This window comes from Protopterus annectens, chromosome 2.part0, assembly GCF_019279795.1.
Source record: "Protopterus annectens isolate FY-2018-M chromosome 2.part0, PAN1.0, whole genome shotgun sequence".
In the NCBI taxonomy this organism is placed as follows: Eukaryota; Metazoa; Chordata; order Ceratodontiformes; family Protopteridae; genus Protopterus; species Protopterus annectens.
The window spans coordinates 1,542,145,674-1,542,159,464 of record NC_056728.1 but is presented as its reverse complement, the minus strand read 5'-3'; the positions used below and the strand labels follow the sequence as shown (position 1 = coordinate 1,542,159,464).

Sequence of the window (13,791 nt, the reverse complement as noted above, 5' to 3'; positions counted from 1 at the left end):
GGCCTTTTCCAGTGGGTTGGAGGTCCTAGCGGGGTCTGTTCCTTTCTCCCTTGTGGTGTTGTCCACTGTGGAGGGGATTTCTTCCAGTCCTTCTGCTTTCCGGGTAGTGGAAAGGTCTCTCTGTGTTACCAGAGGAGCTTCTGCTGCTCGCCAGGCTCCATCCCAGCCTCAGATTTTGAGCAGACCCTCTCATCCTGCTCCTGGTCAGCCCATTCGATCCAGCCTCCAGGGAGGAGTTACCCCCAACGAGGTTCTCACCTCTTCCGAGTCTTCCCCATAGCCTCCCCCAGAGGAAGTGCGTTGAAAGAGGACATGTAGGAGGAGACATCTTGACTCCCCAATGGAGTCTCTGACAGAGAACACAGGTATCAATGAGGGGGACAGGCCCCCTAGGTCACCACCAAATGTTGTCTGCTTCGAAGGCATCCTTGAGATCCTTAAGGCTGAGTGGTTGGTCTGCCCACCCTCCATCCTCGGAGGAAACCATTTTTTCTGGAGGCATTCGGAACAGGCCCATCTACCTCTTGGGTGTCCCCCCCTGCTGAGTCCTTGATCAATCTTCTTGCCAGCAGGGCATGAAAGGAAACTGAAACAATGGAGCTGGGGCCTAAGAGAGCAGACAAGTTTTTGAGTCCCCCTTCTGACAAATCCTTTTGGTCCAAGGCAGTTCTGGTGGATGTGATTATGGTAGCTGCCGTCACCAAAAAAGAGCTGGTGGAATAGAATTCATCTGCCCATCCTCTCAGTCACAAGTTGAGAGCGATTGACAGATTCAGAAAGTGGGTGTTCACATCAGCTTCGTTCAGCCTGCAAGCCTTAAACTACCTACACATCAAGGAGCTTACCATTTCTCCCTCGGAGTCCATGCCTGTGGAGGACTTTAAATCCATTTCTCCCAAGCTGGCCACTCTCATGTCCATAGCTAATTTATCCATGAGGTTGATATCCAGTGCTGCAGAAGGCACCTCTTGGGTGGTGGGCAGAGGCATCGGCAGCAGGCGTCATGCCTGGCTTCGCTTATGCGGGTTTGCGGAGGCCTTTAAGGCATCATTCACCAATGCTCCCTTCAATGGTTCAACCCTCTTTAGACCGACCGTAAAAGAAACTAACCCACAGTGAGCAAGACGGGAAGACACTGTCAGCTGTAGGGATCAAGTTCTCTACCCCCCAAAGGCCCTTTTCCAAGACCCAATAAGGAGTAAGAAGATCTGGTTCCGTAAGTTGCAGTCTTCCTTTCAGGAAGCTCTGGAGGACTCCTCTTCCAGGGGATGGGGGAGAGCATTCAATGGTTGCATTTCTTTAATCTACTCCTCCTGTTGTTCTCCTTTGCCTCGACCAGTTAAGGCTCATTCTAACAGGTCAGCAGCTACATCAGCTGCCTTCTTAGCTCGTCAGTCCTTGAATGACATTTGTGGAACAGCAACTTGGTCTTCCCCTCATACCTTCATTTCTCATTACAAGCTTGACTTAATTATTAGAGGAAGGGCTTCCTTTGGCTCCACTGTTCTTCAGCTTGTCCTTCCATGAGGCCACCCGAGAATGTTGGGTAGCTGGGGACTCTGACCCATGCGTGATGAATGGTGACTAGGATAACATCAGATTAATAGTTATGTACTTACCATAATCTGTTATCTGTGTTATCCATAGTCACCATTCATCATGATCCCACCCTCCTATCCACTTTCTGGAGGGGTTGGCAGGAGATTAGCTGGATCCTTTCTGGTGGCAGGTCTTCTCTGTCTGTCTTCTTTCTTCAGGGCAAACCCGATCTGAGGGGTTAGAGGACACCAGAGCATTATGGGAGTGGAGGAGCTTGAGCTAAGCTGTTGTCTACATTTTTGCCAGCTTGGATCCGATATCAGATCCTAGACCCATGTGTGATGAATGGTGACTATGGATAACACAGATACCAAGTTATGGTAAGTACATAACTATTATTTTCTCTCCTCATGGGTTCTCCTGCACTTTGCTGTACTCCCTTATTGCTGCTTTCCAGCCTTTCCACCATTGTCTATTTTAGTTAATGAGATGTTTTGGGAATTGTTCCTAACAAAACCCCTCTACAACGAGTGACCTAAATTTCTCCCTTTCTGTTTGGTATGCCGGCTGAAATGCACTTATCTACCACCCTTTCCTATACTTCTGGGAGCCTCTCTTCATATTTATCTCTAAAGTGACCGGTACATGGTCAGATAGTTCAGTCTCATGGATCACCAGAGAATGCACTTTGTATTTTTAACTTTTTAACAGAAAAATCTTTCCTACTACCTTGCTTGTTATGATTCCTAGAAGGGCTGGAAGGGATGAGGCCATGTGGCATCCCTGCAAATGTTAATCCACTCAAAGGTTTCCGTCCAGTCTGTCAGAACTCATTGACTTCTCCTGTGTCATTCTACTTTACCATTAAGACTATTCTTGAAGTTATCAAGGACTATTTTAAAATCCCCTGCAAGTATATAAAATTAGTTGGGGATTATGGTCTCTTGTCACTACAATAAACACTTCTCATGAAAAATAGAAACATCCTCATTAGGCAGACATAGGTCTCATTAGGTGCATAGATATTCCCTATAGCCCTTTCTTCTTTGTTTCTTCTTTATTTCACCTATCCAAATCAGCCATCTACCATTGCCACTCACTTTAGTAGACTGGGTTTCCACCTTCAGAGATTAAAGGAACATGAAGAGGCCACCTTCCTTTCTTCCTCCGAGGTTTATGATCTGCATAGATAGACCAAAACATTTTTGTTTTAAACTTAGTCATTTCTTTCACCTTCAGTAATGTTTCCTGAAGGCTGACAATTTTTGCCCCTCTCTCTTAATTCTTTTCTGGATTCCAGCTCTCCTAATAAAGTGTGTACCTATCCACATTCCACATCATGAATTTAGCACTCTCATTTGGCAGAGTCCTCGACAGTCAGTATGTATTCATAGTCCCTTGCATATTATCCCACTGTTGAAACCCCCACCTATAAATCTGTGGATATCCCCTGGACTGGTCAAACCCCTTAGGCACCAATAAGTACTGATGCTTGGATCACAGACTCCCTGGCGGTTGTGAAATCCCTGATGGACCCCCAAGAATTATCAAGTCCTCCTCACCCTAGGTATAACATAGCAGAAGTAAACATCTAACAGTCTCTGTCAACATCATGAACAGACATTAAATATGTATTTATATGTATATGTGTGTGTGTAGATATATATATATATATATATATATATATATATATATATATATATATATACACACACACACACACACACACACACACACACACACACACACACACACACACGTGTGTGTGTGGTGTTAACTTGAGTTGTCACACCATAAACAGGCTTTGTTAAAACATTAGCATTCAAATACTCATTTAAAAGTTTGCAGGGAATATATCATACAACTCTGTATATAAAAAAAATTGGTAGGATCTACTAAACTGACTGACTCTATTAATGTAATATTTAAGAGCAAAATATTAATCAAATGCATAGACCCCCAAAGAATGGAACAGAGAGAAAACAGACACATTACTACCAATGAATGCCATACAATTATTAGAAATAGTGACAAAAAGTGACACCTACAAAGAAGAGAAAAGGCATAAACTACTTTCAAGCAATCAGATGGTAACCGAACTAAAAATAAATAAATAAATGCAAGTAAAAAAAGAAATTGAAATTGTAGAGTCCTCAGCCCATGGCATACAAATCTTTGGTTAAGACATTTATCACAGCATGACATAAATGCAGACAAAATATTAACAAAGGAAAACATTTCAGTCATACAGTCATCACACACTTGTCCAGGCTGTTCAAACCCTGTCTAACAATGTTCATCTGCTGAGTCTGAAGACCCAAGAAAATCTCAGAGCAGGATTTACCACTAGATGAACTCAGTTTCAAAGGCAACATTCCATAGTCATGAGATTTATTTATTTATTTATTTATTTATTGCTTTTGTTTACCAGGTAAGTCCAAGTGGACTAACTAGATACACTGAATGTTTTTTTTTTTTTTTTTTTGGGGGGGGGTAAAGAGAAAGAGAGGTAGGATATAGGAGATTTGGAGTTTAGAGGGAAGTAGGGAAGGAAGGGAAAAGAGTTAAAGGGGTGAAATAAATAGTAGTGAGAAAGTGAAAGTAATGGGTTATAGAATATGGGGGAAAGGATAGAGCTACATATTCTGTTAAGTGCTGTGTAATGGGATAAAGGAGACGGAGGATGATTAGCCAGCTGAAGAGCATGAGCAAGAACCCCATCTCCATGATCCTTGTTGATTCCACTGGTGATATACACCCTGCACCAGTAAATCTGCTGCTGCTCTTGTACTGGCCATTTTCTGGTGTGAGTTATCTGTAGCGAATTCAGTTGCTTGCTAGCTCTTCCAGACAGTTCAGAGTTGAGAATGATGCAGCAGAATTGCATATGGTAACAGTGGCACTTTATGTGCATGGAAGAGAAGTTTTTTTTTTTTTGTCCCTAGAGGGCTACATGTTGTTGGGCCTGTCAGACTTATTTGGAGAAACTGGCCTGTGGTGATTGCAGTATGCCATTTCCCATTCCATTTCCTTGTTCATCCACCTGTCATCCTCCATTTCTTTACCCAATGAAGAGAGCTGAGTTTTTATGTAATGAAGAAAACTGTCTCCTTCTTGCTGTCATGCGGTATCACTTGTTCGCTGCACCTTTCTACTTCTAATTTTTATAGCCACACTCAATGAAGTCTCCCTGAAGGGGAATTAGAAACCTCCTTAATTCAAACAGCTTCAATGAATGGTCAGCCATAAACATCAAGACTTGTTTCCCCCATGAGATCCTTCTCTGTTTTCAGCTATACTGGATCAGTCACTCTCTGGTTCTGGCCAACTGCATTGTAATTAAAACATGTCTTGGAAAAGACAGATCCCCTTTTCTCCTTGCCCACTCTTTGCAACCTCCTTTCAATGACAGAGTTGAGAAAACGTGATACTTCTATTACCATTAACAGTATGCGGTCAAAATATGATATTAGGTTTTTCTCAGCAGTATTATCAGTACTCCTTTAACCCTTACATTAATGCAGTGTGAGTGATTCTCCACATCATGTAATTTATTAGTGTGCTCTACCACCTCCTTTTTAAACTTATTGTGATGTCATGCTCAGATGTAGAAATGGTTTCCTGCAAAGTTTTTACCAATCTCCAAGACAATTAAATCTCCGATTCCATATACTTCAGTCACATCTGTTGCTTTGCAGTAAGAGTGTGGTAGACCTCCACAGAGACCACCACCAACATTCTCTCAAACAGAAGGAGAATCTTCTTATCAGAAATATGCTTCTTAAAACACCCAGGAAACTTTTACTGAGTCTTGATCAGAGTTAATTGCCTCTGCCATGTATGGTGCAAACTATCAGGGACCAGGATTTTCATAAAATGAACACTAATGCCTGGTACTACACTAACTGTAAATTAGGCATCTATTTTGGATTCAGGTCAGCCACACCCGCTGCCCCCAATAGCAGTTTGTTATCTATTTATAAAACTTCAAATTATGCAAGTATTTTTTTTTACTGAAATGGTTGTGCTTCCATATTTGGAAGCAACTGATTCTCCAACTAGTTATTACTGTAATAAATTATAACTGGCAAATGTTCATCTGTGGGCAAAGGACCACCAAAATCCAAAGTATGTTGTGACCATTGCTGTACTGATAATTCTGATATTTATGTGGGAACTAAGGTTTTTCTTTACACTTTCTTTTCACAAGTCACATGGCTGTGAATATAGCCACTGTGTATATGTCAAATTCTATAAACTTAAATGTTTCTTTTACTAGTGCTCCTTGGGGAGTATCATGTAAAAGCTGTAAAGCACTACTTTTTAATAAATGAGGATTGACTAATCTGGGTTTCCTCAGGATGCTATCATCAAGAGAAACAAAAAGATCATATTGATCGCAAACAATATCTTACAGATGGCAATGTTTTGCATTTTTTTCAAAATGTGTTCTTCCCTCTTCCTGCCATCTTTCAAGTATTTCCCTCTTGGATAGCTATTCCCAGCTATAACATGTTGGATAGCTAGCTGGGTCATTGATAGGACCCAGCATATTAGAGTTAGTAAGGCCACCTCCACAAAGAGGCCATTCACCAGTGGAGTCCCCTAGGGCTCTGTACTAGGACCGCTCCTCTTTGGCATCTACTTCTCGGATGTCAAAGCCAAAGTCAAAGGCATCTGGCTAAACCAATTTGCAGATGATTGCAAACTGGGAGCAGTTATTGAATCCTCCCAAGATGAGAACACTCTTCAGGAAGGTCTAATAAGAACAAATGCTTGGTGCCAAAGCCATGGCTTAAAACTGAATACCAAGAAATGCATTATAGTACCTTTTCAGAAGTCTGCCATCTTAGGTAACTATGTTCAGGTAGGTACTAGGCTATCAGCCCTGGGGCCTATATAAGGCTAGCCAAAAAAGTTCCCTGGCTTTTGCCACCCAAGAAAGTTATTTTTCTGTGTCCCTGTCCAGCAGAGCCACAGAAGTGATCCCCAGGGTGAATTTCCTATTTCCCATCCAATTGTCGAGATTTTTCTTAAAGAGGGCTAATGAGGAGCTTTGCTTGACATGAATGGGTAGTCTGTTCCAGAGCATGGGAAGTCTCTGGGACAGGAATCTATCCCTCCAGCATGTTCTGTTTATTGTGGTGGAAAGCTTTAGGTCCCTGGAGCGTGTAACTCGAAGGAATTGGGGTTTCTTTTAAGTGTAGCATGTCCAACAGATCTGGGTTTGACATGGCTTTGTATGTTAGGCAGAGGTCACCTCTGAGCAGGCAATAAGCGATGGTGTAGAGCTGGGTTTTTTGAGATGGGCTGTGTATGGCATCTGTTTGAGGCCGGTAATCCTCTTAGTGAGGTATTTCTGTGGCCTTTCTAATTGTTGTAGATGTCTTGCGAGGTACATGCCAAACGGGATGTTGTACTCTATAATGGGTCTGATGAGGGATGAGTAGAGATGAACAATGACCTCTTTTTTTCTGGAGGTGAACCCCTTTGTGATGAGGTGTGCCATGCAGAAGGATTTCCTGACTACTGTGGCGATGTAATTATCAAAGGAGAAACTACTGTCCACCTGTTTCCCAAGGTCTCTTATCACACTTTCGGTGTTTAGTAGGCTACCGCCTATGTGGTAGTTCATGGGTACAGTGTTTTTCCAAAGGGGATGACACTGCACTTCTTGGCATTTAGCTTGAAGCCATGACTTTGACACCAAGCATCAGTCTCAGTGAGGCCTCTTTGTAGAATGTCCACATCATTAGGCGATTCTGTTATGGAACCTAGTTTTCTGTCGTATGTGAACTTCGTTAGCCAAAGACCTGCTGTATTAGCCTGGACGTCTGAGAAGTAGATGCCAAACAGGAGGGGACCCAGGACTGAGCTCTGTGGTACCCCACTTGTCACTGGTCTGAAGTTGGATTTGGAGTTGGCTACTTTCACTGTGTGGGTTCTGTCAGTGAGCCAGTTGGCCATCCATCCTGCGACATAGGGATTTATGCCCAGTCTAGTGAGTTTATCTATAATTCCAGAGTGGGGATGGTGTCAAAAGCCTTGGCGAGGTCAAGATAGGCTGTGTGCACCACCTTACCCTCGTCCACGGCTGTGGGGACTGCTTCAAAGAAGTCAGTCAGGTTTAAGAGACATGATCTACCTTTTACAAACCCAAACTGAGTGGGGTCCAGAGTTTGGAGGTTACCTATGTCCTTGTTTATCAGCTCAAAGATGATATGTTCCATGGCCTTGCAAACCAGGCTCATCAGGCTAATGGGACGGTAGTTCCCGGGGACCGTAGTGGCGCCCCGCTTTGTAGAGTGGAATAACCTTCACTGTGCACCATTCAGTAGGCACAAAGCCTGAAGTGAGGCTATGATTGAACATGGTACTTAGGTGGGGTGCCAGTTCATTCTGCAGTTCATGCAGAACGCAGCCTGGGATGTTGTCAGGTCCCATGGATGCTGTGTTCTTGGCTTTGGAGAGTGCAGTCTTTACTTGTGCAGCCGTGATTACAGGGGCTTTGCATTCTTCCGGTATAGTGATTGACCCTTTGGGGGTGAAGGGGGGGTGAAGTTTGCACTGAACCTATCTCCCAGGATGTTGGCAATATCAGTTGGTTCTGCATATCTAGTGCCATTATGCTGTAGCTCAGAGAAGATCTGAGTGTCGCCATTGAGATTCTTGACATATTTGTAGAATGCTTTGTGGTTGTCTTTAGAATCAGTGGTGATTTTATTTTTGGAACTAGCTTTGGAGGATTTTATGAGGGATCTCAGCTTCTTACTGAAGCTGACCAGGGAGTTCCTGGAATCAGGGAATTTTACTTCTTTTTGCAACAACTTCTTCCTTCTGTTGTAGAGTTTGTTTATGGCAGGGGACCACCAGACTGGCTTCCTTTTTTTGGAGGATAGCATCTTGGTTCTGTTGGGGATGGCATGATCCATGCACTTGTGTATGTGCTTATACAGTGCATTTGTATAGGATTCTGCAGTTGTACCTCTATTTTTCATCTGTATGGGTGTCATGAAGCTTGCCACTTCTGTTTTAAGGAAGCATGAAGTTGACTTTGGAGAGTTTTTTTACGGTGGTTTCTTAATGGGGGTGGGAGCAGGATATTGATGTCTAGGGTGATTAGCTTGTGGTCAGATCTGACCAGTGAGGAGTTGACCTCTGGCATGGGACATCCATTGCCCATATTGGTAACGACCAGGTCCAGGATATTGCTGTCCCTGGTGGGGGTATGCACAAGCTGATCCAGGGCATTAGAATTTATGAATTCCAGAAAGCGTTGCACAAATGAGTTAGTAAATGAGTAGTTTTCCCAGTTGATGGCGGGGTAGTTGAAATCATCCATTATTAGGGAATTGGGCTGTACCTTAATATTACCCAGTATATCAAAAAACGTGGCGTGGGCATGCTGGGGCATGGTGGGGGATCTATAACAAGCTACAACCTGGATTGCAGTCTTGCCTAGTGTTAGTTGAACTTGGATAATTTTGGATGCATTATGTTGAGCAACTAGCCTGGAGGTGTGGATATCCTTAATGAATATGGACACACCTCCTCCTTTAGTGTTTTGGTACAGGTTAAGTGTCTGAAAGGTGTGGTATGAGTTATAGCCTGGTAATGCAGGGGTGCTCTCTGGAGCCTTGAACCAGGTCTCCGTCACTGCACAGATGTCGATCTTCTCCATTTTAAGGAGTGCCTTGAGTGAGTGCATTTTGAGGTTTAGACTTCTAGCATTGAGTAGCATTACCCTCAGATTTTGCTTGCTTATACCTGTTACGGTGGTGAGTTTGCCATTTGAACCTTGCCTAAAAAGGCACTATAGGAGTGGCAAGAGCCTTAGCCAGTATCCGGAATACCAGGGGTGACAGGTGCAGACCATCTCTGGCAAAGCATCATGGTCTGTCGATCATGTCAGCCCAAGCAGACAGACACTGGATTCCCTTAGAATGACACCAGAAGCTTAGCGAATTGTTGAAGTCAATCATTTTGTCCTTGTATAGTGGTATCATTCTGGGCAATGGCAGGATGCTACTCAAGGCTAGAAATAGCCCAAAATGGCCAGTAAAACTACAGACTCTGAGCTGGGAAATTAGTAGAGAGATAAGATTTTTTTGTATTTTTTTTTTTTCAAAAATGAAAACAGATACAGTAAAACAATTTTAAAGCAGAAAAATAGCTATCACACTTGAGTGTGTAGCCCTCAAGAGTTCAACAGTTGAAAAACACTTAACAATGATCAGTTAAAGCCCAGACAGTATCAGAATTCAAAAAACAGTTCAAATAAGTTGCAAAGTTAATAAAAATTGCTCGTAATAATGCGGCTAGCATAAATAAGCAATAAAAAGCAAAACAGATGTATTTAATCCACTCAAAGTCTCCCTTTTCTCTCTCTGCTGATGTAGAACTCTGCAGGACACCCAGGCAGGATCTTGCTGAGGTAATACAAGTGCAAAAACCATGCAAACACGGGTTTTTAAACAGAAAGATGAAAGGGATAGAAATACCCCAAAATGGCCAATAAAACTACAGATTCTGAGCTGAAACCACTCCTGCAGAGACATATAGGCTGCTTAAAGCTCACCACTCTCACTGATGAACAGAGAAGCTTCCTTCTATCTTAGTAAGTTCTGGGCAACACAGAAACTACAAAACAGACCAGAATTCAGCAAAATCTGAAAACCGGACTCTACTGGTTATAGACAGGTGTGAAGCGAGTAGAGAGATAGGATTTTTTTTGTTTGTTTTTTTCAAAAATTAAAGCAGATACAGTAAAACAAAAGCTTTTAAAGCAGAAAAATGGCTATCGCACTTGAGTGTGTAGCCCTCAACAGTTCAACAATGTCATCAATGAAACACCCTTAAAAGTTGCTTCACTAGTCAGGGATCTGGGAAGTCATGTAGATAGTAACGAAACCTTTGATCACGTGTCCATGGTAGTAAGAAATTCTTTCTATTTTGCTGAACTCATAAGCATCTAGGTCCAGAGAAGTCATCATACTATTGTACTCAGCCCTCATTAGGCCCATCATAGAGTATAATGTCCCTGGGTCGTCGGTATGTATCTGACCAGACAGAGACATATGCAGCAACTGGAACATCTGCAAAGGTTCCTTACAAAAAGAATATAGGGAGTAAACACAATGTCCTGTGTTGCTCGCTTCAAAGCCCTGTCTCATTACTTGGTATCATACAGACTTCTGAGAGGTGATCTTTGTCTGGCATATACGGGCTCCCTGGACACGGTTTTGATGAATCTTTTGCACATCTGCAAAACAAACAGCATCATAACTACTAGACTGAAAGACCTAAAGTTTGCTTGCAACATAAATAGGATATGTTGGAGGGAAAGATGTGCTTCCCAGAGAATCTCCATTCTCTGGAACAGGCTCCCTATCCATGTCCCTCCGTATCCTTACTGAAGAGCAACTTGGGCCAATGGCTGGGTAATCAGAAATTCACTCCTCGTCTGGCCCCTATGTCTCTGATGGACAGAGTCAGTCAATAAATCACCCCCTAAAAATCAAATATAAATCAAATTAGTGGGTCACATTTGGGTTGCATGGCTAGGCATTTAAGGGTCCTAGTGGTCATTATCCTATATACACCTATGAACCTACAAACATATGAGCCTGTTCATTCCCTGTTGCTGTTTGTCTTTCGGCTTTTCCAGGTTAGGGGTCGCCACAGCGGAACTCTGGCCTGCTAATGCTTGGCAGTTGGTTTTTTTTTTATGGTGCCGAGTTGCCAGCCCGACGCCCAACCTTCTTTCGAATGCCCACTCAACCGCGGGGAGGACATGCAGACTCCACACAGAAGGCACTCTCAACCCAAGCCGAGAATCGAACAGGAGAACCTCTTGCTGTGAGGCAACAATGCTACCGCTGCACCACCGTGGAAGAGCCTGTTCATTCCCTAATGGGAAGAAATCATTCAAGTAGATATCAAGGAGTCTGTGCTCTTGCTGGCACCTTTGCAATGAGCACATTTTTGTATAATTCCATAACCTACCTCTGTATGGACTCACAATGCTCTCCCCCTCCAATCCCTTGCACTTCCTAATGAAGGTTAACAACAAGTGATGATTTGATGTGGTGAAAATATACCCCCATAATGCTCACTGCAACACTGCCCCCTCCTCCAAGAGATTGTGACTATGCATGTCATGCTGTGCTCCACCCACTCCCATGATGGGCAGACCCATCCTCCACTATCAATGCCAAAAACACCCAAGTCATTAATCAAACTTGGGTCACATGTCCTAGTCTAGGCTTTATCCCTGCACCCACAACTTGCACTTGTATGACAGTGTTTTATATTTCACCAATGATTATTCTTCCAAGTATTTCTCTGATAATTATCTATACTTGCTGAAGGACTACACCATTAATTTTGATAAATGGTGCAACATGGTGTAACAGCTACCACTGCTGCCTCATAATACTTGATTCTCCAGTTCATTTCCTGCCTTGGGTTTCTGCTGTGTGAAGTCTGCATGTCCTTATTGTATTCATGTTGGTTTCACCAGATGTTCCAGTTTCCTCCCACATACAAAACACATGGTGTACTCTTTAATTTTCCAAGTTCCTGTGTCTGTGTGTGTGTGTGTGTGTGTGTGTGTGTGTGTGTGTGTGTGTGTGTGTGTGTGTGTGTGTGTGTGTTTGCGTGCATCCTCCAGTAGACTGCAGTCCATTAACAAATTAGTTCTCAGCCTTACACCTGCTCACTGCTGTGACAGGCAATTTTTCTCTGCCTCTCTCTCTCTTTACCCTTTTTTTCTTAGTGTTATGCATTCTTATTTATAATTTTGATGGGAGGGATGCTGATATGTAAGTATGATATACATTATTTTGTGATTTATATATGCATACATTTTCGTACATATCTGTATCAGTGAATACTTCTGCATATTTTCTTGTAACCCCAGCTAATAGTAGTAGGACATTTATGATCTTCACTATCCAACCACCAGTATTATTGCCTAAGGTACAACATATGAAGACGTTTATACCAGTCTGCACTAGCAAATACCCATTAAGTCCCATCCCAAGTCCTTCCATTCTCTGTAGTGAAGCTGTAGTGGTGCAGTTATACATTGTTGCTGCTAATACAGCATCCCATGAAAGTTTATTTTAAATAAGCAATTAATGTTACCTCAACATGACAATAATATTAACCAGTATGACTTACTTTCTTCTGATTTGTTCTTGAAAGTTCTGTGTTATGTCGTGCAAGAAAAGGAAGGGCACTTCAGTTTAGCTCATAACATTGCAAGATTGTGTAAAATAAATGCTATAAAATCTTAATGCTGAGCAGTTTAATAATGTGAATCTTTGAGATACAGTTTTGCACAATTTAAATCTTATAATTCTGTGTTTAAATGACTCGCGGTGTTTTAATCACTGTATTGTGTAAATGACTACATTTTTAAGCTTTAGTATATTATCCATATAGGTGAAGCAACATTGTACTATACTAAAGTAATGCATTCAGATTATTTTATTGAGGTGGGAGGGAATGGTTGAATATTTTAAGACAGATTATATTTTATAAATGTGAAAGATTTATTGATAGAATTAGAGAGCTTTAGTCCATATTAATGATTTGTCTTTATTTTACAGACTCCATTGCATCTGGCAGTTCTCAGTGGCGATTTACTCACAGTCAAGCTTCTCTGTGAAGAGGTGAGGTATACATTACAATTATGCATTTGCTGTCAGTGCTAGTTGTTGACAGAATGCTGACTTTTTAAGCAGTGAGGTTGAAAAGAGTACTTTTTTGCACCTTCATCACTGGTGGAAGTCTAGTTTTGGTCACCTGAACTAAATTCATTGTCATCTTCTCATATGAATGATGAATATGGTGCTCTAATGCTGTCTGAAATATTCAAGCTCTCTGCCAGTATACAAGAGTCTGTGCTTGTCTGAGTGTCATGAGTGGTGTGTCTCCAAGTTGCCATTACTAGGAGGGCTGCTGGGAAGGAGAAACAATGCACCAGCATGCAACTGACTCTAGTCTGTGACCAGCCTGGTGAGGTTGCTTTACATCAGTACTATAAAACATGCCAGGACAGTATGGAGTACCAGGTACATCAGCTTTTCTTGATGCAGCTGTTATAGGAATTAATTAAATAATCAACTATCACGTTTTTTCAAATGACCATATTATCTGTTGTTTTCAGCATGCCAATTACTGTTAACTTGCTGAATAGACTAGGAAAGTGCAGTCTGTTTTAAGTAGTTATAAAGCACATTAAAC

At 42.2% G+C, this 13,791-nt stretch overlaps 1 protein-coding gene across 1 annotated transcript in view; it reads left to right on the top strand.

Annotated features, from left to right (window-relative positions):
- Window positions 1–13,791, top strand: part of LOC122793540 (probable protein S-acyltransferase 23) — a 711,842-nt gene that overhangs the window by 184,832 nt on the left and 513,219 nt on the right. The window contains exon 5 of the mRNA XM_044061673.1: window positions 13,155–13,217. Within this exon, the coding sequence (XP_043917608.1) occupies window positions 13,155–13,217 (63 nt within the window). The remainder of the gene's footprint in view (window positions 1–13,154; window positions 13,218–13,791) is intronic.